This window comes from Alligator mississippiensis, chromosome 11, assembly GCF_030867095.1.
Source record: "Alligator mississippiensis isolate rAllMis1 chromosome 11, rAllMis1, whole genome shotgun sequence".
NCBI lineage: Eukaryota > Metazoa > Chordata > Crocodylia > Alligatoridae > Alligator > Alligator mississippiensis.
Window position 1 is genome coordinate 48,699,256 of NC_081834.1, and position 22,970 is coordinate 48,722,225.

Here is a 22,970-nt window from a genome sequence, read left to right on the forward strand (position 1 = left end):
CAAGATTGGCTCGCAAGCGGCCAACTTGGGGCGGCTGCCCGTGAACCAGACACAAGGGAAGGACACAAGACAATCTTTCAAATATAAATCAGAGTTATCAGGACAGACTGTTAGAGGCCAGTAGCAAAGGGAGTGTCGCAGGGCACCTCGGTGCTCTGCTCCTAGAGCGGAGAAACTGCCAGAGAGTGAGCGAGCGAGCCCTGGCCTGACATAACGAGCCCAGCTGAGGGTTGCCCGGGTAACGGGCGCAGCTGCGGGTTGCCGGAGCAACTAAGGGGAGCCAGCTGCCTGCAGGCGGCAGGGCCTGGCCCTTATAAGCCCAGGGCTGAAGCCAGGCTGGCAGTTCTCTGCCAGCAGCCAGAGCGGCAGGAGCTCCCTCAGCCGAGAGATGGGAAGGAGCCTGAGTTGCAAGTGCAGCTCGTGATAGCCCTGGAGGTTCGAGCTATGATGCTGAGTTATGGCCATGCGGCTTGTGGTTATGTTACAGCCTAGGGGCTTGTGGTTTTGCTTTGTGTTTGTGTTATTACACCCGGAGGCTTGGGTGAGGCTGTAGGGGTTGGAGGAGGCCTCAATCACAGGGACCCCAGAGAGTGTGGGGTGCCCTAGCGCCAGGAGGGCGCATTATTTTCACAGCGCCAGGGAAGGTGCAGCTCGCACGCCAGTGTGTGAGCAACTGGCGGCGAGGAGCGCGGCCAGTGCGTCGCGGGCGCAACCGGTAGGTAGCAGATGGGGACCTAGACCCCGGATAGCGTGTGGGGGAACACAGACCCCAGCCCCAGGGAGAGGGGCGATTTGATTGAGAAGCCCTGTGGGGGCATGGCGAGCCCCAAAGAGGGGGAGCGCCACGTGGTATTATTGAGCGAGGAACCCGAGGCAGGCATAGCGAGCCCGGCCCCAGGCTAGTGCGGCAACACCCCTCAGACCGAGGCAGGGCGCTGCGGTTGCCCCTGAGAAGACAGGGAGTAGCAGCGCGGTGAGCCAGGGTCAGAGAGGGCACCCGTGCGGTTGGCCGGAAGGGCCGAGGCCCGCTAGGGGGTCCCTGAGCGGGACCACACCGTCAGGGGAGGCCCAGAGTGGGCTAGACGAGAGTCCCAGTAAGAGGCTGGGTACTAGAGAAAGCCCAGAGTGGGCTACCCTATAGAGGAGGCCCGGGAAGCGGGCGTACAGACCGAACAACGTCCATTACATCTGCGAGGCTTGGGGCGTGGTATTAGGGGCTGGTAGGAGCCACGCATAGCCCATAAGGCTGGGGTGCTTGGGTAGCGCCCATCGTACGGGGAGACCCACGAGGGGTCCAGGAGCTGACAGGCCCGAGGAAACACAAGGCAGCCTCCCTATTACATATTCCATCTAGACGTGGCGGGCGAGAATGGAGGGTGCCCTCGGGCCGAAGTAGCGCGGTGAGAGGGCCTCAAGGAGATGTCACGGCCCTCCGCGAGGACCCCGCTGTGACAGGGATAAACAGAGAAAAGTCTAGGCGTCCCCAGACAAAATCAGAACAGTCTACCTGTCAGGGATCCCAAGTCAGTCAGTTTCAAATAAAGTATCTTTCAGTCAGTCAGATAAAATAAACTAAGTCTTATACTTATAAAAGTAACGTAGGGAGTGCTTACTGCCGAGAAGACATTACTTGTCCAGGCTAGGGAACACTGAGACCCGTTAAGTGAGATTTTTTAATTAGGATCTCTTACCTCTGAGTTTTGGTGCCACGGGTGTCAGTTGTGTCCCCAGACTGTTCAAGCTGCCAACTCGCTGTTCTGCCGCATCCCACTGCTCACACCAGAAAACTCGGGGGGAGAACCTCGTCCCCGGGTTCGTTGGGCGGAGGCTCAGACGAACAGGCCAATCGAAGTTTAAAAACTTAGTTTAATAAAGAATGCATTCCTGGTCAGCGTCATATGCAAACTCAGAATTTTGCCGTGAGGTCTGACTCTGAACATAGGCAGTGAGGGGGTAATATAGAAAATGTGACGTCATAAGCATAGCAACAGTATAAACCAATCAACATTAGCCACGACGCAGACAAGTCTGCACATGTCTTCAACTTGTTACTGGAGAAAAAAACTAGTTTAAACCAGTCTGTAACAGCAAGGTCATGACCTGGCTACATGACTCACTCACAAACAAAATGGCAGACTGGAAACATTTTGTTTTTCCCCTTCAGATCATTGGGGTTCCTTGGTGTAGGTGCGCTGGGCTGTGAGAGCATATCCAGCAGTCACTTTTATTTCCAGCTTGAGCCACCCTAAGGGAGATCTGCAAGTACAAATTTTTCTCCCACCCCACTTGGGTGATACTGAGATACCCAAGTGTGATGTATAAGGATATCAGTGCCATTTTTAGATACAGGAGGCACAAAGAATTTCAAGAAACATAACCAGCACCAGTAAGAAAAAGAACACTGCCAGCCAAACCCAGGATGGCAGCCAAAGTCTTTCTTCGTCCTCTGGGCTCAGGTTACCTAAAGGACTGAGAACGTCGGGTCTTGGTCTTGATCGAGGTGGTGATCTTCCCAATGGGAGCATTCACTTTCTTCAAGGCCAGAGATGATATCTTTGTTCTTTAACTGATGAATCCGGCTGGGCTGAGGTGTTGGGTTCAGGGGAGAGGTTACTAGCACTTGCACCCTGATGCTCCTCACTTGCCTGAGTGAGGTCCTGAGGGTCTTTGTCCTTGGCCTCAGGGAAAGGTCCCGACCTTGGTTGGAATACAGCTGTTTCGGGGTCCAATGGAGGTGATACCTTCTTGCAGTGCGAGGCGTGAGTCCACGTTTGGTGACCTTGGCAACGAACAGCAGAATTAGTGGTGAGAAGTACCTGGAAAGGTCCCTTCCATCTGGGTTGAAGTGCGTTTTTCCATTGATAGACCTTTATGTAGATCCAATCCCCTGGTTCGAGGTTGTGACAGGGAACATCCGGTGGTTGAGGTAAGGCTTCTTGGACCTGTGAATGAACAGACCTGGCATAGTTCATTAATGCCTTGCAATAATTTAGTACAGTTTCATTAGTTAATTGTAGGTCTGTTTGGTGTGGGGCAACAGGTGGTGTAGCTGGCATCCTCACGGCTCGTGCCATGAGTATTTCATAAGGGGTTAGGCCATGTTTTCTGTTAACAGTGTTCCTAATGTGCATAAGAGCAATGGGCAGTGCATCAGGCCATTTGAGGCCTGTTTCAGCACAAATCTTTGAAATGCGCGTTTTCAAATCAGAGTTTTTACGTTCTAAACCACCACTTGATTGTGGATGATAACTACAGTGTAGGTGTTGCTGTATGTTGAGTGCTTGGCAGATGTTTTTTACTATCTGTCCTGTGAAATGGGTGCCGCGGTCACTATCTATTGTGAGGGGCAATCCAAATCTAGGGATGAATTCTTTGAGCAATTTCTCCACTCCAGTGATGGAATCAGCATGTACGCGTGGGTAGGCTTCCACCCATCCAGAGAACACATCAATAATAACAAGAATGTACTCATAAGAACAGCACTTAGGTCGCTGCACGAAATCAATTTGCAGATTTACAAACGGTCCCCATGGAGGGGGATGGGCTGCGGGTGTCGTTTTTACCCGTTGCCCAATGTTGGGATCTAAACAGATGGGTCAGGAGCTACAGTACTGTTGTGCCATGGAAGGAAAATTTGGGGCAAACCAATTTCTTTGTACTGTAGCAATCATTCCTCCTTTGCTCGTATGGGCCACAGAGTGGGTTAAACGAGCAAGATATGGCAAAAGCTCTCTAGGCGCCACCAGGCGGCCGTCCGGGGAGCGCCAGAGAGAGTCGGGGTGCAGTGAACATCCTGCGCGCAGCCAGCCAGCTATCTCCTTTTTTGGGGCCTGATTTTGAAGAAGGGCCAGACTTGAAAGGCTAGCCAAAGGAGACTGGTCTGCTGAAAAACAAACAAGAACACGGTTAGGAGCCTGTGGGCCAGAAAGGGCCGCATTTCTGGCAGAACGGTCTGCCAGATCATTTCCTCGTGTGACATCATCAAAGGGTTTCTCATGAGCTTTACGTTTAACAATAGCAATAGCAGAAGGCAATTGAACAGCTTCTAAGAGCACTTTTACATAACAACCATGACTGATTTGGGTCCCTGATGAAGTGAGGAACCCTCTTTGTTTCCAGATTTGTCCAAAATCATGAACAACACCAAAAGCATACTTAGAGTCAGTATAAATGGTTGTGGTTTGATTTTTTGCAAGAATGCAAGCACGTGTTAAAGCAATGAGTTCAGCAACTTGAGCAGAACGAGCTTGGGGTAAAGAATAGGCTTCCAAAACAGCATCCTGAGTGCATACTGCATATCCCACAAGTAATTTGCCTGCATCATTTCTAAGACAGGAACTATCAACAAACAAAACAAGGTCAGAGTTGGGATAGGAATGTCCTTGAGGTCAGTTCGAGGGGTTAACAACTGAGTTGTGACAGACAGGCAATCATGAGGCTCACCATCAGAGGCGATTGATTGGCAGAAGTGATGCAGGATTTAGAACTGAACAGTGATTTAAGGTTACATTTGTAGCTGACAGTAAAAGTTTCCCATATTTAGTAAGACGGGAATGGAAATGTGCTGAGTTTTGCCCTTGAGGAGAAGGGCCATCACAGCATGTGGAACTGCAACGGTTAAAGAGTGTCTCAAAACTAGAGAATTTGCCTTTCCAACCAACAAGGCAGCAGCTGCAACTGAACGGAGACAAGGAGGAAGTCCCACAGCTACGGGATCAAGGGCAGAGCTGTACAGAGCTGTAATACGCAATTGGGCGATGCTTTTCACCATGCAGCTGAGTGAGTACTCCTAAAGTGATTTCTTCCTGTTCATGACAAAACAAAGTAAAGGTTTTCTTATAATTAGGGAGTCCAAGAGCGGGAGCAACAGTGCGGGCTTGCTTAAGGGCCACAAACACTTGTTTGGCTTCAGGAGTCCAAGGGAGGGGTTCTGGGGTGGTATCATGAGTAAATGCTTGCAAGGGTTTTGCAAAAGCAGCATAACCCAGGATCCACTGTCTACAATAACCCGTTGCACCTAAGAATCCCCTCATCTGTTTTCTAGTCATAGGTTTGGGAATGTTGAGGATAGCTTCAACTCTACTAGGGCTTCTCTGGTTTTCCTGCTGCTTCTGATACACAAACCAATGACCAGCAAAACCATCTCACATGTGTTCCTTTTTGGGGGGTGGGGTTGTTTTGTTTTGTTTTTTTGGGGGGGGGAGATCTGTGTTTTCAAATGTCTGTTTGCATAAAGGCCCTGAATGCCGTATTGCAGTGATCTTAAATGAAGGGCAGCAGTCATGCAACCTAGTTGCAATAGGTTTAACCCAGTCAACTCAGTGCCTTAAAATATTTTGAGGAAAGGATTCCTTAGGGTGATATCTTTTATTGAAGCAATTGCATAGTTAGGATAGTGTTAGACAAGCTTTTGAATGCAGGACATTCTTCTTCAGGTCGCATGTTTTGGAAATAATGTAAATGCTATCTTTTGTGGTTTAAAACAACCTGAAAGTATTGGGAGACTGATTGGTTGTAGCTTATCCACATCCTCTCCCTATTGGGTTTTATTTTACTTGTCTTTGAAGCTTCTAGTGTGGACCACGGTTTCATTCAAGATACCAAATCACCTGGTTCACAAGTCTGATCTAGTGTGGCAAGTCCTGTAACTTGTCTGAATGCTATTTCTAGTTCAACTGCTTAATTTGAAGGCTTGTGAAGCTATTATTTCAGTATAAATCCCATCAGCTTTGCCATTCATTCAGCTTACCCATCTTTTCACTCCCTCTTGTTCAGGTTCAAGAGCGGTTTGTGGCTGATGGAAATGACAGACTCAAGCTGATTGTGTTACTGTGTAGTGAGGATGATGAGAAGGTCCAAAAAGCAGCTGCAGGAGCTTTGGCCATGCTGACAGCAGCACGGAAGAAACTCTGCTATAAAATGACTCAAGTGGTAAGGAGTGAAATCTGATTCCCAAAGATTGAATGGTGTGAGCACATAACTCCATAGGAACCTGGATTTATCCTTGTTCAAATATTCATGAATTCAGTGCCACTCCCTAAAGTTAAGTTTGGTAAAGGTTTGCTTTTGAATCACTGGTGATAGCTAAAGTCAGGATTCAGGTGACTGGCAGAACAGTACAGAAGTGCTTGGCTGGAAAAGCAGGAATAATTAAAGGACATTATCAAAGTGCTTTCCTGGGCAGAGAACTAAAGCAAGACAGGCTGATGAAGGCTGCTTGCTCAGCCTCTGTTTCCATGGGCCTAATATCTCCATTTCTCAACTTAGCTATCAGTGATTCAAAAGCAAACTGTTACCAGACTTTAATATTAGACTTTAGGTAGTGACACTGAATTCATAAATGCTTGAACAAGAATAGTCTGTTCTCTGAAGAAAGCGTTTAATTGAGTACAGCAATTTGGAATTTCAAGTATGTAACAAAGACAACAGAAAAATTCTGCCAAGCTAAGACACAGTCCAGTAAGACACAGTGACAGCACACACAACTTATCCTAACTTAAAACGAAACGTAATAAGCCAAAGAGAGACAACAGAAAGCCTTGCATAGCTCTTACATAATCCTGAGGGCAGAATGTCTCAAAGTCTCCGGGGGATCTGCAGGTCATCTTAGATGATAAGGAGGAGATCCCACAGGCTTCATCTTTGCCTGGGTTTTTAGAGGTGAATTTGCACCACCTGCTCCCCCTTGAGTGCCTTGATCATAACATGCTTCTCATGTCCAGTCCATCATGTATTGCATACCCCACACAACTAATTAATTCAGTGTCTTTGTCTCTTCTCAGGGGTGTTGGTTGTAGCCGTGTTGGTCTAAGGACATAGGCAGACAAGGTTCTTTGGGTAAATGTGATATCTTTTATTAGACCAACTAAATAGTTGGAAAAATTGTTCTTTGCAAGCTTTTAGGCCCAAACGCCCGTCTTCAGGCTCTCTCCCTATGCCTGAAGAAGGGTGTTTGCACATAAAAGCTTGCAAAGAACAATTTTCCATCTATTAGTTGGTCTAATAAAAGATATCACATTTACCCAAAGAATCTTGTCTGCCTCTGCCTCTTCTCATGTATTCCAGTCTCTCACCCCTTATTACAGGTTCTGCTTTGAAATGTAAATGTAGTTCCCTGCTGTCTGGTTATGCCAGCTGTTTAAGCAGCCTAGTAACCCTACCCTGCTCCCTCAGGTCACATAGCTCCAGAATCAGTTAAAGGCCCCACATTTGTGATAACTGTGCCAGGTCTTTTCCGACAAAACTATGGAAAGGAATTTGTTATTCTACAGTCAGAAGACACCATCTAGCATAACAGCTTGATGGGGGATGAGCTTTCATGGGAACAGAGAGAAATTTTCACAGGCTAGCATCAATTGTTCCTGTCCTAAATCACCACTTTCTCCCCACTGAAAAGGACCTTACCTAGTGGCAGGCCAACCTTGTGCTCTTTACTGAGATTTTCCAATAATATACAAAATCTCCAGTTGGTCATTCACTGTTTTTTTTTCCTTCCGTTAAGACAATCCAGTGGCTGGAAATCCTGCAGAGGCTCTGCTTGCATGACAATGTGGATGTTCAGCACCGTGGGCTGGTTGTTGCTTACAACCTAATCAGCGCTGACAAAGAACTCGCCAAAAAGTTGGTAGAGAGTGAGCTCCTGGAGATCCTGACAGTTGCTGGCAAACAAAAAGATGACCCCAAAATACAGCATGCTCTTGACGCAGCTCGTGAGTGCCTTGTGAAGTGCATGGACTATGGGCTGATCAAACCGCTGTCACGGGCATGAGGACATCATTGTCTATTGAGAAATGGCAAGGAGGCCACCAGGAGGTCTGGAAGTCTTCCAGATCTGCATAAGGACACTCAGTCCCATGGCCAAGGCTTTACTGAGCACTGGCTTTGTGTGTTTTGTCCTGAAAGAAGGTAAAACTTAATGATATCTAGATACTGCAAATACCTTCAGTGCCAGGATGCAGAAAATTTCCGCTGAAAGAAGCAATACGGAAAGCACATTGAACAGCTGCTGCTTCAGGAAGTCTCAAAAAGGATAAAGAGAATGAGTGGACTTTTTTCAAAAATGAAAATTCTTTATTTCAGCAATTCCTAGCAGTGGAAGAACAAGCACAAGGTTTTATTTCCTCACATCAGATGTTCAGAAACTAGTTCAGATTTGTTATTTAAAAATGATTGTTTCTTCTTTTTAATTGGAATGCAGTCATTTAGCGTGTGAGAGCACTGGGTGGATTCATAATAAACAGCATCTTTGCTCTGTGGGTTCCTTGCAGTCTCCCTTTGATTTAATAAGAGTCTTTGTTAGTCAGAATTTACTGAGGGGAAAAGAAGTGAAGACAGAGCTTGCACTTTTTCACCTCAGAAATAGGCAGTGCTGTATTGTCCTCTGATTATTCATCCAATAATATGAGTCACTGATTAACATCTAGATAAATCTCGGAGAACACTTCAGTATGTGCAGAGACAGTTATGCATGCAGAGACATCATGCACGACTAGAGACTATGATAGAAGGTCTGTCCGTAGGTAGTTAGTATTGCGAAAAATTTCTAAAAGCTCTGCAGAGACAAGGATTCACAAGGGAAGTGCATACGGAGCAATGTGGACACACACTTTTGGTATAGTTGTAGCAAAAAATAAATAAATAAATATATCTTTCCTTCATAGAAAAGACCTTATGTACCTCCGTACAATACATAAAGCTGCTTTTTGGCTCTGGGAGCCAGGCATGATAGAAGGTTAAGAGAAACTTCCTGCTCTGCAGGGACTGGACTGATACTAACACAGTGATCCTTTCCAGGCGGGACAAGTAGAATTCACACATCCTGGTCCAGCTGTCTCCTTTCTGCGCTATAGTAATTCTCAGGCAAGAACGGTTGGTGTGCAGGGAAGTAGGAGAGCAGATGGGTGAAAAAAACCAGAGACTGTCCAAGAAGTCACTGAAAGGTGGGCAGCAATGGGCTGCGACCGCTGCTTCTATGCTATGTTCCATTTTATTACCACCTCATCCACACCCCATTTGTGCAGCCCATGCTCCTGACTCCGCTGCCTGACACCTACATTGTAAGCCAGGCCATTGTCTCTGTGACTCGTCTATATTATGCCTCCACAATTCTTCATTATTACAAACCTTAGGTGTTCCTATTGTATAAATTTAAAATAATTAGGGGCCAGCCCTTGGAGAAAGCTGTCGATCTGTGTGACCTGTAGTACTGAGGCAGTCTCTGCTGAAATGGTGCAGGTCATGTAAGTTATGGGTTTATTCAGTAAATATCGGAAGTGTTCTGATAACGGCACTTATTCATAGATTCATAGATGTTAGGGTCGGAAGGGACCTCAATAGATCATCAAGTCCGACCCCCTGCATAAGCAGGAAAGAGTGCTGGGTCTAAATGACCCCGGCTAGATACTCGTCTAACCTCCTCTTGAAGACCCCCAGGGTAGGGGAGAGCACCACCTCCCTTGGGAGCCCGTTCCAGACCTTGGCCACTCGAACTGTGAAGAAGTTCTTCCTAATGTCCAGTCTAAATCTGCTCTCTGCTAGCTTGTGGCCATTGTTTCTTGTAACCCCCGGGGGCGCCTTGGTGAATAAATCCTCACCAATTCCCTTCTGTGCCCCCGTGATGAACTTATAGGCAGCCACAAGGTCGCCTCTCAACCTTCTCTTGCGGAGGCTGAAAAGGTCCAGTTTCTCTAGTCTCTCCTCGTAGGGCTTGGTCTGCAGGCCCTTGACCATACGAGTTGCCCTTCCTGGACCCTCTCCAGGTTATCCGCATCCTTCTTGAAGTGTGGCGCCCAGAATTGCACGCAGTACTCCAACTGCGGTCTGACCAATGCCCTATAGAGGGGAAGTATCACCTCCCTGGACCTATTTGTCATGCATCTGCTGATGCACGATAAAGTGCCATTGGCTTTTCTGATGGCTTCGTCACACTGCCGGCTCATGTTCAACTTGGAGTCCACTAGGACTCCAAGATCCCTTTCCACCTCCGTGCCACCCAGCAGGTCATTCCCTAGGCTGTAGGCATGTGAACCACCAGAAGAGTACAAAGCTACGGTGACACAAGACCAGAATATCCACCCACATGTTTAATAGGCTTTTTGATTCTGACCTAGCTTTGTAAAATTTACTTATTCCCTCAGCATCACACCTTGACTCGACTGGCCTCATCTCTCCCAGGTGTCTACATGTAGGGCATCCCTATAAAATACTGACACCCTGAGCAGGGATCTTCTGTCTCTTCCTACCAGAACTGTCCTCCCTCTGTTCAGCTCTCTAAACCTGCTTATTTCCCTACCCCACTGCAAACAGGCCTTGTTCAGTCTCATGTGCCACATAACTCTTCTGATTTCCTCTGCCTAAGAAGGTAAGAGAAGCCTGGCAGAGATGCAGCTGAGCCCAGTGCTGCTGCCGGGCCAACTCAGACCAATTCTGCCACTCTGTGTTTGTACGCTGTCCCTCAGCTGAAACCTGTATGGCAAGCATGTCTTTGTTAGTGCATTTCCTTGCAATCCTGTATACTCATATCTTTTGATTTCCCCTTTGATAATGGCTACTCTTAAAAGAGATGGACAATAGGTAGGTAGAGATGGACCTCAGCGGGGAAATTACGGATAGGTCCTCAGTTCTGAGGCAAGAAGGGAGGCTCTCTAGTTTCTTACCGCTGCCCTGGACTATAGCTCCAAGGTTCTCTATTTAATCTCACCCTGGCTCAAAGCTTGGCTTAGTTTTAATTTATTCAAAAAGCAGCCTGAGAGCTTTGAACACAGCATGTCACAGTTATCTCACCTCACACCGAACAGAAAAGGCCTCTGGAAATTTTGTGATTATAAATTTTGCCCAGATTCACCAAAAACAAATGTAATGCCAGAACCCACCTAACCTGGTAGAATCAATTGATGGATCACCCATATCAGCTGCACCACTTCCATGTGCGGGAGCTCCTCTGGGAGCAAACAGACAGGGCCATAGGGAGAAGCTCCAGTTCAGACTCACCAGTCTGCTCACTCCCTACCCTGTCATTCCTCCTTGCTCATTTGCATGAACCAGTGGTGCACTGGCAGGCAAGAGAGATTTGTCTTAACTCCCTCTGCAGTGGGCAGACTTGCATGTCCTCACAGGAACTTTGCTTTCCCGCACTGACAGGAATATCCTCAGTCCCCAGTGGAATCACCACCCCACGCAGAGAAGCCAGTACAGTGTCCAGCTACATTTTTGATGCTTTAAAAATAGCAGTACCTCGTTCTTGATGAAAATAGCAGGACTTCGTTCTTGATGAATATAAAGCAAAATGTTCTCCTGCCCCACAAACCTGGAACCAGTGGCTGAGGTTCCTTTGGGGCCCATTTATGCACTCTGAGCTGGAGATAAGCATACTGGGGGAATATATCCAGGAAAATCTAGACAAAGGATTTATCCACCCACCCATCCAGGTCTCCAGCTGGGGCTCTAATCTTCTTTGTTCCTAAGAGGAGGGATCCCTCCACCTCTGTGTGCATTATAGAGTTTTTAACAGCGCAACTAGCCACAATTGTTATCCACTGTTCCTTATGAATGAAAGTTTTAAGCAACTCAGACTGGCCACAATATTTTCTAAGTTAGATTTACAAGGGGCCCTGTGGCAGGGCACTGTTGGTGCCTGCTAAGATCAGAGCAAAACAGCCAGCAGGTGCTTGATTGCGGCAGCCAATTTTTAGATCCCTGGCTGCCGATATAAATAGAATAGTTGGCTGCTGGCAGGCAGGCAGCAACATTGCCTGGCTGCTAGTATCACCTTGGAGGTAAGGGAGGAGCTGTAGGGGATGGCTAGGAGGCTCCTGGTCCCGGGCATGACCTAAAACTGCACCCTGCTGGGAGTGGGTGGCCTGGTGGGGCTTTCAGTGGCATGGGAGCCCCCAGAAAATGCCAGGCCAGTTAGATGCCCCAATCCAGACCGCAGCAGCCAAGCCCAGGCAGACTCTCCTGCTCAGGAGGAGAGGGTATTGCAAGGGGTTGCAGATTGCTACGTACCTGTCATAAGACATGACGACCAGAAGGAGGCACTCTGCTCCACCTGTTGCCAGCGTGAAGAACTTCTGAGCCCCACAGCCAGCCCAGGAAATCGTGTTGCCTGGGGTTACAAAGTCTGCTGACATTTTGGGGACAATGGTGAGAGTCTCACAGATGTCCATGAAGGCCAGGTGGCTGAGGAAAAAGTACATGGGGGTGTGAAGAGAGGAATCCACCTGGATTAGAAACATGAGGAGAGCATTCCCGAGCACAGCAGTAATGAAGGCTAGTAAAATCATGGCCATGAGGAAGGTGTGGACTTTGGTGTGGTTCAGGAGTCCCAGCAGGACAAATTCTGTTGGTGATGTTGCATTGCACCGCTCCACTTCCATTCAGTTGGTTGAGCCTGGTGAAAATAAAGGGAGACAAAATGAAAAAGCTCATGGAACATGTATACAAGCCCTGTAGGGTAAGCCTAACCGTGCCAGGTGCAGTACCAGGTCCTACCTACGTTGGACTGGCTGTCTGCTCTAGGCTGGAGAAACAATCCTAGCAGCAGAAAAGGAGGGAGCCGGGCTGCTTTTGGGATAGTGCCCTCAGGGCTAGACTGCCAAGTCAGACTCCCCTGCTCTCTGTCTGGCCCCGTACATCCTGCACACTTGAATTCTCACGGGTCCATTTCCAGCAGCAAGGTTGCAGGGGCGATCACCTGGCTTATTCTCTAGCCCTGCATTCGGGGCAGTAAAGAAATGATGTTTTCAAAAAATTACTTTTTCTTCCCTTCCTTCTCTTTCCTTCCTTTTCTTTTCCCTAATTACTTTCCCCTATTCCTAAACATTTTTACATAAAATTGCAAATTTTCTTTGAGACTAAAAATTATTCCATTGGAAAATGCCTCAGCAAGCACTTTTTGGTCCGTGATTTGAGAATATGTCTTTATGACTACTTTCGCTTATATTTTGTGCAACATCCCTGGTAGATATGATCCAGTTCATTGCATCTTAAAGTGCAACCTGGCCATATGTTTCAAGCAGGGAATGGCTTGACAAAATGCAAAACCAGCCACAAAATTATTAGACAATAATAATAATAATAATAATAATACACAAGTAATAATTTTGTGTCGTTTCACTTGTGCCTTAAAATGAACATGGCACCCAATAAGCCATTGCAGGATTCAAAAGGGCCTCAGTGTGGTCCCTGTTGTCTGCCAGTCAACTGATCGGGGGCTGGCATGGTCAGCCCTGGGGTCCATCTGAGCCCTGGCATAGTCCCCATGCTGCCCCTAATCAGCTGACTGGTTGCTGGCAGGGGCTGCACTACGGCCTATTGGACCCCGGTGTGGTCCCCTTGCTGTCCACAATTAGCTGATCAGCAGCCAGCTCTGGGGACTCAAACTGGCCCCCTGGTCTCTGGAGCCAGCCAACAAGCAGCTGATTGTCAGGCACATTTGCCAGTGCAGAAAAAATCTGGGATCATGATCCCAGACTCCCCCCATACTAGCAAGTAGGATGAGATTGGGGTTTGATTCCCAATCCCAAATATCACAAGCCCTGCCATGACCATGTAGTGCAGTAGGAGGCAGGATTGTCAGGACCACAGGTCACATGCCATGAACGTTGTCAGCAGCCTGTGAGTAACGCTTCTGGTAGGCACTAGATAGTAGTAAGAAGGGGCAGGTTCAGCCCTTCTGCCAGCGCTGGACGGCAGTAACAAAGGGAAGGTTCAGATTCAGGAGGCCCCACAATCTTTCCATTCTGAATCATGTCCCACCCAGGAGCCTGGGAAAATACATGGTAACAAGGCGTTAAAAAAAAGGAGCACTTCTTCACTCACCAGCACCATTCAAATGTAATAGGAGTCATTCCAGGGCAGGGATGTCCAACCTTTTTGAATGTGTGGCTGGATCATGAACTTTTTATCACCCAGTGGGCCAGTGAGCCATATTCAAAGACCTCACAGGAAGCGGTAATACATCACCCCCGCAAAACGAAAGTACAGTTTTTACTTTCGTTTCCTGTCACAGCACCGTGGGCCTCAGAAAACAGCTGCATGGCGGCCCGCGGGCCGTATGTTGGACCAGCCTGTTCTAGGGGAAAGGGGGCAAACACAACTTTACCTTTTAAAGGAAAAAGGCCAGTTAAATAAGGCCAGTTACAGTCTCTGAAATAACTGGAAACCCAACCCAGGGGAGCTACCACCTAGCCCAGTTCATTGGGAACAGAGACTCGCGCAGAGCTGCTGTCCGGGGGCTGTAGCACCTACCTCGGGCACAGGCAGCAGGTGCCGGTAGGGAAGCCCATGCTGCTGTTGCCACCACTGTTGGTGCCCACCACTGCTCCACCACGCAGGGTCTGCCACTGCCACAGGAGGTCACGTCTATTCCTCCCACTTCTCCTCTTCAGGCTGCCTCAGCAACCCCAGTTCTGTTGGACCTTGACCTGTTTCAACACAGGGTCAGGGATTTCATCCCTTTGGACATAGTAGATATCAGATTTATACCTGAACCCACTATGGTGACTTGTGCTTACAAACACTTTCTCTCTGAAAAACTGATAGTCCGCAAGGCCATCGATGGAATTTTTGTTTTTTTCTTTTTTAACGTTACCTGGTTTTTAGAGCGTTGCCGCACACTCGGTCCATCCATGGAATTATTCCTGTCTCGAGTCTCCTGTGCTTCTTCCACACGCTGCCTTTTGTGCCAGAATTGAGAGCTGCCCCCAGGGCTGTCCTGAGGGTACGGCAAATCAGAGTGACCGCCCCAGGCCCCAGCTTTTGGGGGCCATGTGGAGCTGGGCGGAGCAGCCACAGCCCCTCCCGTGCGGCCTGTTGGAGCTTGCGGCTCAGCCCCGCTCCGCAGAACAAGCATGGAGCCCCCAGACCTTTTCAGGGTGTCCCCACACAGTGTTAAGAGGGCCACACACAGGCTGATTTGCCCCGGGCCCCGCACCCCGCTAGGGTCGGCTCTGGCTGCCCCACTACAGATCTCTGCCCAGCTCACCATGAGTGCTGACCCCTCAGTGATCTTAACTCAACAGTCCATACACACTTGTACGTCTACAAATGTCACAATTTTGGAAGGGCGGGGCTGGGAGGCTGTACATGCAGACATTTAATGAACTTGCCATTTACATTTGCACACTTCATGTATAAACAGTAGAAGCAGACACGACCCCAAACTTGCAAATATGCCTATGAATAAGGGAATGCAGAGAAGGAATAAACAAAGCTATCTTAACAGACCAAACCATCACAAGACATGCAGAACATAAGCAGGGTTACATGTAGAAAAAATTTTAAAGAAATTTTTGTGTTGCAAGGGACTCAGACAACAGGTCAGGATGTTTTTGACCCTATGATGGGATCTTTGGGTTTACCTTGCAACTCATGCACACTTCACAGTGTTAATATTACATGGAAGCCTTGAAAGGATCTCACAACACCCCAGGGTGTCACTGATTGAAATGATAAATCAGACCATTTGAAAATGATTTCCCTATGTTTGAAGCAGGCATGAGTCCAGATGAAATCAATGGGAAGTTAGGGTCCACAGTCTCAGAGGATCAGCCTCAGTGCATCATAGGACTCCTCAAATCCAGCACAAACCCTCTCATATTTAAACAAAAGCTATTTTTAAATTAATTCTTTACAGCAGTGTCTTGAAACTCTAGCCAAGCAACCACCAAAATCGTGGCCCCTGTGTGTTAGGTATTATGCACAGAGACAAGAGGAGAAAGTCCTTCCAGCCTGCCACCATAAGCAAACTGCTGATGCTTTAAGTGGGGAACTGCTGTGAGTATAGGCTTATCTGTAGCACCCAAAGTACAGTTAGGACTGGTGCTCCCTTGAACTGGACATTGTACAACTTACAACACCTTGTGCACGGGGTATAAGTCAGCCTAGAGTTAGGCCCATAAGACTTTATAATTCTGCCCAAACTCAGTGTTTGGTGGACGTTCTTCAATACACCCAGCAGGAAGGCAGGATAGTTAATGCAATGCAATAGTTCACTAAGTACATTCATCTGCCTGAGACCTTAATCCTGCAAACACTCAGCTGCACAGATAACTTTATAGATGATACCCAAGCCTCTTGCTTCCCTGGGCACAGTTACACGATGCTAGATTATGCACAAGTGGAAGGGTTCTCAGGACTGAAACCTCAGGACTAGGTCATTTTCTACTTTAGGTGCCTAAGTGATGCATGCACACCCAGGTAACTGCTGGATTTTACATTTATACCCTGTTTAAGAATTTCTTTCCCATCATGGTAAAAATAAATTGTGATGTTACACTCTGGTACCCATTTCCCTCCACATGGTCACCTGGTCAGAGCACACTATGCTCAGTAGTGAGAGAAGGGGAATGCTGAATCCCAAACCATGGTCATGCAGCTGTACACCAGTCACTTAATCCCCTGAACTGAGAGAGGATTTAGCTCTCAGCTCAGTGATTCTCAATCTTTAAAACAGGCATCCCGCATCTTACGCGGGGGTTACGTTCTAAAGGCAGCGCGTAAAGACGAAAATCGTGTATAGTGAAATTGCATATTACTGTGCCAGCAGTGACTGCCTCTCCTTCCAAAACCTCCCCCCACCACCGTGGAGCCATGCTTAGAGCCGTGCGGCCGGCGGCAGCGGCGCAGCGTGGGGTGGTGGTGGGGATGGCTGCATGCCGCCCAGCCATCACCACGCCCAGCGGCCGGCCACACAGCTCCGGGCACGGCTCCATGGTGGTGGCGGGAGGTTTTGGAGGCAGAAGCAGTCACTGCTGGCAGCGTGGTGGTGGCTGGGCCTCCAGGTAAGCGGCAGCGCCACGTGCAGACTCAAGCCCTGCCCCTCCTCCCACCCGCATATAGTTGAATTCGCGCAAGTTAAATGCGCGTAAGATGCGGGATGCCTGTACTTGAGGCACCCCCTGGAAAATGCCAGCACCTACTTTTAACTTTTTTTCACTACAGAAAAACACAGTCATTTTTTTTTTTCTGGTGCAAAGAACTCAGGTGGACCACAGCTATGGATTTCTATTTGATATTTCTGGGTTTATCTGTGAATGATGTGACATTGTGCATCAATACACCTCACCCTGAAAAGGAGCTCAAGGCACCTCAGGGTGCTGTGGCACCCTGGCTGAGAATTACTAACTTAGTTTCACCTTTCTCACAGCAGACATTTGAAGTCACTTGGGGCCTTTTTCCCCTCTTGTTTCACTCTTATCTGTAAAGATATAGGGCCCAGATACTATCCCACCTATCAGGTGCTTAAATGGACTCTGGCACCAAGGTGTGATGCCATTCCACTTTCTCAAGTCTCTGAAAAATAGCAATGCATTTACTTTTCTAACAAGCTATAAGCTTAATCTTAATATTAAGCCACAAAAGGCAGCAAGGACGAGAAGGACGCATCCACCTTCTACACTTTCTGAATTTCCGGGGGTCAAGTAGGGGTCCATAGGGTCACATGTAGGTGCCTAAAAGATTGGGTGGATTTGGCCCAGCATCTGAAGCACTACTGCTCCTAGTGAAGGTGTTGTCCGATGTGGCTTTCTACACTGGAACATTCAACTTCAACTAAAGGTACAATGTTCAGAAAATGGAGTTATCAGTAAATTTGCCACATGATCATCATCATCCTGTAAGACTTTCTGTTTTAAAAAAAGTGAGATAAAATACAGCATTTGTGATACCAGCTAATACAATAAGCATAGCATTTATTTTCAATGTAATTTAAAAGTCATGACTAGAAGTAGGACGTGAAGTTTAAGGAGAAGAATGATGCAGCTTATAATAAAGCATACAAAAGTTAGTTTAACCAGCTGCAACTTAGGGACACAAGAAAGCCACAGTCGCTTACTGTCATCAGACTTATCAAGTTCTGACACCAGTCCAGCTATGAGAGAATTTTGACCTCTTGAAGCAGTATTTTCTACAGATCTACTGTTTCTGTTCCCTTCCTAGAACAGTCGTTTCTCCTTTACTCTGATGTATGAGCATCTATAACAGACCCAAAACTGAGATCAACACTTATTTCAATAAGTTAGTAAATCAGCAATGCCTGTAACCCGCATCTTCCTCACCTTTTCGTTCCAGAACTGTCAAAAAACAGGATCACTGCAGGTACGGATCGGACCCAAGGTAGTCAAAATGTCCTTCTTGTAATAGAGGCAGTACTGGTTCCCTGAAGAAGGAAATTGGTTTAAAATTTTTCCTGCATGGATTCCATTACCTTTCCATATGTAATATAGTACAATAAAGCTTCATGCCTAAAGTTAGAAAAGATAGTCATGGTTCTTCTTCAAGACTGATAAATACAAGGTGGGGAAATAAAGAATCTGGGATCAGTACAAGGAGAGGTTGCTGGAATTAAAACCAAAGAAACTGGTGGATCCTTTGTAATGATCGTGGTACAGTAACACTGCATATTAATAACACTGCATCTCCAACTTGCTTCTACAGTTGCCCACATCAAGTGCTAATAGAATCGAAAGCATAAGTAATTCTCAGAGAAAAGCCAGTCTTTTATATGCTGAATCAACATTGGGAGAATTACATCATCCAAGCAGAGAACATTTTAAAGCACTAAATAAAATGATTACATTAATTTTCCCAGGCCCTGGGGACTCTTTCCCCAAGTCCTTAATTAAAGTTCAAAAACAGGTAAGGCCCTGCACTAACTTTATCTACAGAGATGTAAGGGAACTGTGGCCTTCTGCTTGAGTCTTTCCCTCTGTTGGCTCAAGGTGGGAGGGGCTGCTAAACAAGACATTTTGAAAAGGGGAGAATAATGTTTAATTTCTTCCTAAATTAATTCTGGGATTATGTGCAATGGGAACTGTCCAATCTTAATGTTTTTATTTTAGTTCATGAGGGAAAGCATCCCACCATTTAGTAACCTTTGCTGCAACAGGAATCCAGACTGACTGGTCCTAGGTGACATTTATCAGTGAGGACCAGCCATTCTTCCAACATTCATGCGAAACAAAGCCCAATCTTAAACATAGCAACGGGGGAAAGAAGCCGTGGGTCTACAGTGGGTCTCTGTGCTCTACATTAACAGACTAATCCTAATTATGGCAGGAGACCAGGCCCAGACACCTCCGTTCTTCAGAGTTTGGACATAAAGCAGCAGCAGGTTTTCTTGAGTAAGAACCAGAAATACAGTTCAGTCTGAGACCAGTTTGCCTGTAGACACACATGTTCTTCTAACATGTGCTGCTACCATAGTCTCGGAAATAAAAGATGGACCATAGTGCAGGACTGGAAGCTTTTGTCCTACTGGAATCAGAGGGACAGGCTGCTACTCAGGACTTTTCACTTCCAAGCCAGAAGTCACCTCTTTGAGCCACATGGTCACAGATTTGTGGGAGCAACAACAGGACATGTGAAGGGTGAGGACTGCTGCAGTCTCAAACCCCTAATAAATCTCTCAAGTGATCAATCCACCAAAAAGTCAGTGGTCCAGCACTGCTCCTAGCGAAAACAATGTGAGAGCTCACAAGAAGGGTAGCAGACCAAGATCTGGCCCATATTTCATTTGAAAACCTGCAGGATTCCCAGATTACAGATGAAGGGTCAGAACCTCCTTCACCCTGTTTTGGCCCTGAACTGGACTTTGACCAGGACTGAGTTTGAGGCTGTCTTAGATTTGGGGCAGGAAGGAGAGAGCTCTGGTCAATATATATATCTATATACCAGCAGAAACTAAGGGACAGGCTCATGTCCTGTGCAGCTAGGAGATACATTACCTTGGCCCAAAATTCTCGGAGAGCTTTGCTGATTCAGGCAGTCCCCGGTGGCTGCAGCAGGGAGCTGGAGCTGGACTCAGAGCTGGTAAGTAGGGGAAGCGGTGGGGGAGCTGAGGGAGGGTTGAGGGGACCATGAGGGGACCCCTGCCAGGCCCCATCCCCTGGCTGCTCCCCCAGCCCCCCATGACCCCTGCCCATTCCCCCAGCCCCGCCCACCCCATGGCTGCCCCTCCCACCCCAGCTCCCGGTACTTTAAAAAAAAGCCCCAACTCACCAGGTGCTGCCAGGCGGGGGGGGGGGGGGTGATCCCGTGCATGACAAGCTGTGCCATTTGCCCCCTGACCCCCACCTCACTTCCCCAGCCCCTCCATGGGTGCCCTGTCTAGGCCAGCTCTGGCCCTTTAAGAAAAAAAATGACAAAAGCCCCAGGACTCACCGCTTCTGCAGCGGCGTTGGTGGTTCGGGGTCGTGCAGAGCCCCCCATGCAGCGTGGGGCAGTAAGAACGGTGAGTCCAGGGAGGGGTCTCTATTTTTTTTCCTTAAAGGGCCAGAGCCACGGTAAGGGGGCTTGTGCAGAGCCCTGCAGGCACCATGGGGCAGTGGGAGGCAGCGGGGATTGCCCCCCGCATTGCAGTGAGTCGGAGCTTTTTTTAAGAAAGGGAAGGAGGTGGGGCAGCCATTGTCGGGCTGGGAGAGTGGGCGGGGGATGGGCCTGGGAGATTCGGAGATTCAGAGATTCGGCAGCAGCCGAATATCCAAATCAGATTTGGCCAAATCGATTCGGGACAGTGATTCAAATCACTGACACTGTCGTATTGGAAAGAACATATTATTAGCCATTTTTTTCAGGTCTTACACTCAGCTCAGTGGCATTTCTCCCCGTCTGTCCATCTGTATCTGCAGAAATAACACAATTACATTATAAAATTGTCTCCATTCTAAATTTCAGAAATTCAGAAAAAATCTGGAAATATCATAGAAAATTGGGATTGGAAGGGACCTCAGGAGATAATTTAGTCCAACCCCCTGCTCAAAGAAGGACCATCCCCAACTAGATCATCCCAGCCAAAGCTTTGTCTAGCCAGGTCTCAAAAACTTCCAGGGATGGTCATTCCACCCCCTCTCTACATAGCATGTTTCAGTGTTTTGCTATCCTTCTAGTGAGAAAATATTTCCTAATATCCAACCTAAACTTCCCTTGCTGTAACTTGAGACCATTGCTCCTCACTCTGTCATTGGCCATGAATGAGAAGAATCTCGCTCCATCCTCTTTCAAACCCCCTTTTGGGTAGTTGAAGGCTGCTATTCAGTCCCCTCTCAGTCTCCTCTTTTCTACATTAAATAAGCCCAGTTTCCTCAGTCTTTTCTTATAAGTCATGATTCCCCAACCCCTGAACCCCCAAATCATTTGTGTTACCCTCTGCTGGAATCTCTCCAATTTGTCCTCATCCTTTCTGTAGTGAAGGGGCCAAAACTGAACACAGTACTCCAGATGTGGTCTCACCACTGCTGTCTAGAGTGGAATAATCACTTCCCGTCACCTACTGGCAACACTCCTACCAATGCAGCCCAGTATGCCATTAGCTTTTTTTGCAACAAGGGCATGCTGTTCTTTCATATTCAGCTTATTGTCCACTGTAACCCACAGATCCTTTTCTGCAGAGCTGCTGTCCAGCCAGTCAGCCCCCAGCCTGTACCGGTGCTTGGGATTGTTCTGTCCTTAGTGCAGGACCTTGCACTTGCCCTTGATGAACCTCGCAAGATTTCTTTTAGCCCAATCCCCTGATTGGTCTAGGACACTCTGTGGAAAAATCCTCCTCTCCGTCTCCCTGGTCTGGTACTGTCCAGGTCCCAACCCCCTTTTCTGGTTCAGCTACATGGGCACCTAGGCATCTGAGCCTGGTCACCTAGGGGTCTGGGCTGTAAAAATTCCTAAGGGAGGGGCAGCTCGCTCTTCCCTTTGTCCCGGAGCAGGCATGTTGGGAAGGGGAAGTCTTTTTTGGAACACAGACAAGAAGGATTTGCCTTCATGAGAGACAGACTCTCTTGCAACAATTACCAGAGGCTTGTGGGTGTGCTTTAGGAAGGGGGTTGGCTGGACACAGGCACCCCAGGAGAGACACCACATCCACTCATCCCCCTGCATCCACGAAGCTTGTCACCTCATCATAGAAGGCAATCAGGTTTGTCAGGCATGACTTGCCCTTGGTGGATCCATGCTAACTGTTCCTAATCACTTTTTCCTCTTCCAAATGTTTACAAATGGATTCCTTGAGGAGCCGCTCTATGATTTTTCCAGGGACTGATGTAAGCCTGATTGGTCTGTGGGTCCCTGGATCCTCCTTCCCTTCCATAAATATGGGCAATAGGTTTGCTCTTTTCCAATCATCCAGGACCTCTCATGATCACCATGAGTTTTCAAAGGTGATAGACAGTGGTTCTGCAGTCTTTTCAGCCAACTCCCTCAGCACCCTCAGGTGCATCCCGTCCAGCCCTAGGGACTTGTGTATATTCAACTTTTCTAAATAGTCCCTAACCTGTTCTTTTGCCACTGCTGGCTGCTCACCTCCGCCCCAAACTGTGCTGCCTGCTGCAATAGTCTGGGAGCTGACCATACCTGTGAAGACTGAGACGAAGGAGGCATTGAGCACTTCATCCTTTTCTGCATCCTCTGTCACAAGATTGCCTCTCCCATTCAGTAAGGGACCCACACTTTCCCCTATTCTCCTCTTGCTACCAACATACTTCTAGAAACCCTTCGTGTTACCCTTCACATCCCTTGCTACCTGTAACTCCAATTGTGCTTTGGCCTTTCTGACTTTATCCATGCATGCCAGAGCAATGGTTTTGTACTCCTCCCTATATATTTGTCCAAGTTTCCACTTCTTATAAGCTTCCTTTTTGTGATTTAGTTTACAGAAGAGATCCCTGCTAAAAAGCTGGTCTTCTTCAATACTTGCTAGTCTTAGACAACAAAAAAATGTCTAATGGGTGAAGACCTCAGGTTGTTCCCACTCAGTGGCAGGCTTGACACCTCTGGCAGAAGTTTTTCAGAGATGCGAGAACTTCAAGCTAGTAAACAGTTAGTACCAACCTGTGTTCTGTGCTCTGTAGATGCAGGAGTCCTACTAAGGAGCACTAGTCTGTAAGAACAGCAGCCTCATGTAGTATTTATGGGGCACTCACAGGTGCCTATTAATACCCCAAATTAGAATTTCCATGGGGAGAAGGTGGCCCCATTCCCCG

The 22,970-nt window shown here is 47.6% G+C and overlaps 2 protein-coding genes across 3 annotated transcripts; one reads left to right on the top strand and one right to left on the bottom strand.

Annotated features, from left to right (window-relative positions):
* The first annotated feature begins 2,437 nt into the window (after positions 1-2,437).
* Positions 2,438-8,255, top strand: LOC132244062 (protein unc-45 homolog B-like). Of its 2 annotated transcripts, XR_009455660.1 has the most exons (3): positions 2,438-4,779; positions 5,776-5,931; positions 7,502-8,255. XR_009455660.1 is itself a non-coding variant. In XM_059714990.1 (2 exons), exons 1-2 carry the CDS (start codon positions 5,884-5,886, stop codon positions 7,766-7,768), a joined length of 315 nt encoding a protein of 104 aa, XP_059570973.1. In that variant the 5' UTR covers positions 5,224-5,883; the 3' UTR covers positions 7,769-8,255. The 2 variants fall into 2 exon arrangements, 1 of the variants encoding a protein (XP_059570973.1); XM_059714990.1 differs by lacking the exon at positions 2,438-4,779 and having other exon boundaries at positions 5,224-5,931.
* Positions 8,256-10,871: 2,616 nt separating this feature from the next.
* LOC132244053 (putative olfactory receptor 13C6) lies at positions 10,872-12,408 on the bottom strand. Its single transcript, XM_059714983.1, has 2 exons — positions 11,900-12,408; positions 10,872-10,939 (listed from the first exon to the last, which is right to left on the bottom strand). Exons 1-2 carry the CDS (start codon positions 12,372-12,374, stop codon positions 10,872-10,874), a joined length of 543 nt encoding a protein of 180 aa, XP_059570966.1. The 5' UTR covers positions 12,375-12,408.
* Between the last annotated feature and the right edge of the window lie 10,562 nt (positions 12,409-22,970).

Excerpts from the sequence above, each read along its gene's own strand:
- LOC132244062 (XM_059714990.1), top strand. The coding sequence starts at position 5,884 with ATGCTGACAGCAGCACGGAAGAAACTCTGCTATAAAATGACTCAAGTG. Across the intron at positions 5,932-7,501 it reads GCTATAAAATGACTCAAGTG|ACAATCCAGTGGCTGGAAAT; the intron begins GTAAGGAGTGAA and ends CCTTCCGTTAAG.
- LOC132244053 (XM_059714983.1), bottom strand. The coding sequence starts at position 12,374 with ATGGAAGTGGAGCGGTGCAATGCAACATCACCAACAGAATTTGTCCTG. Across the intron at positions 10,940-11,899 it reads TGGGGCATCTAACTGGCCTG|AGGAGCTCCCGCACATGGAA; the intron begins GCATTTTCTGGG and ends GTTTGCTCCCAG.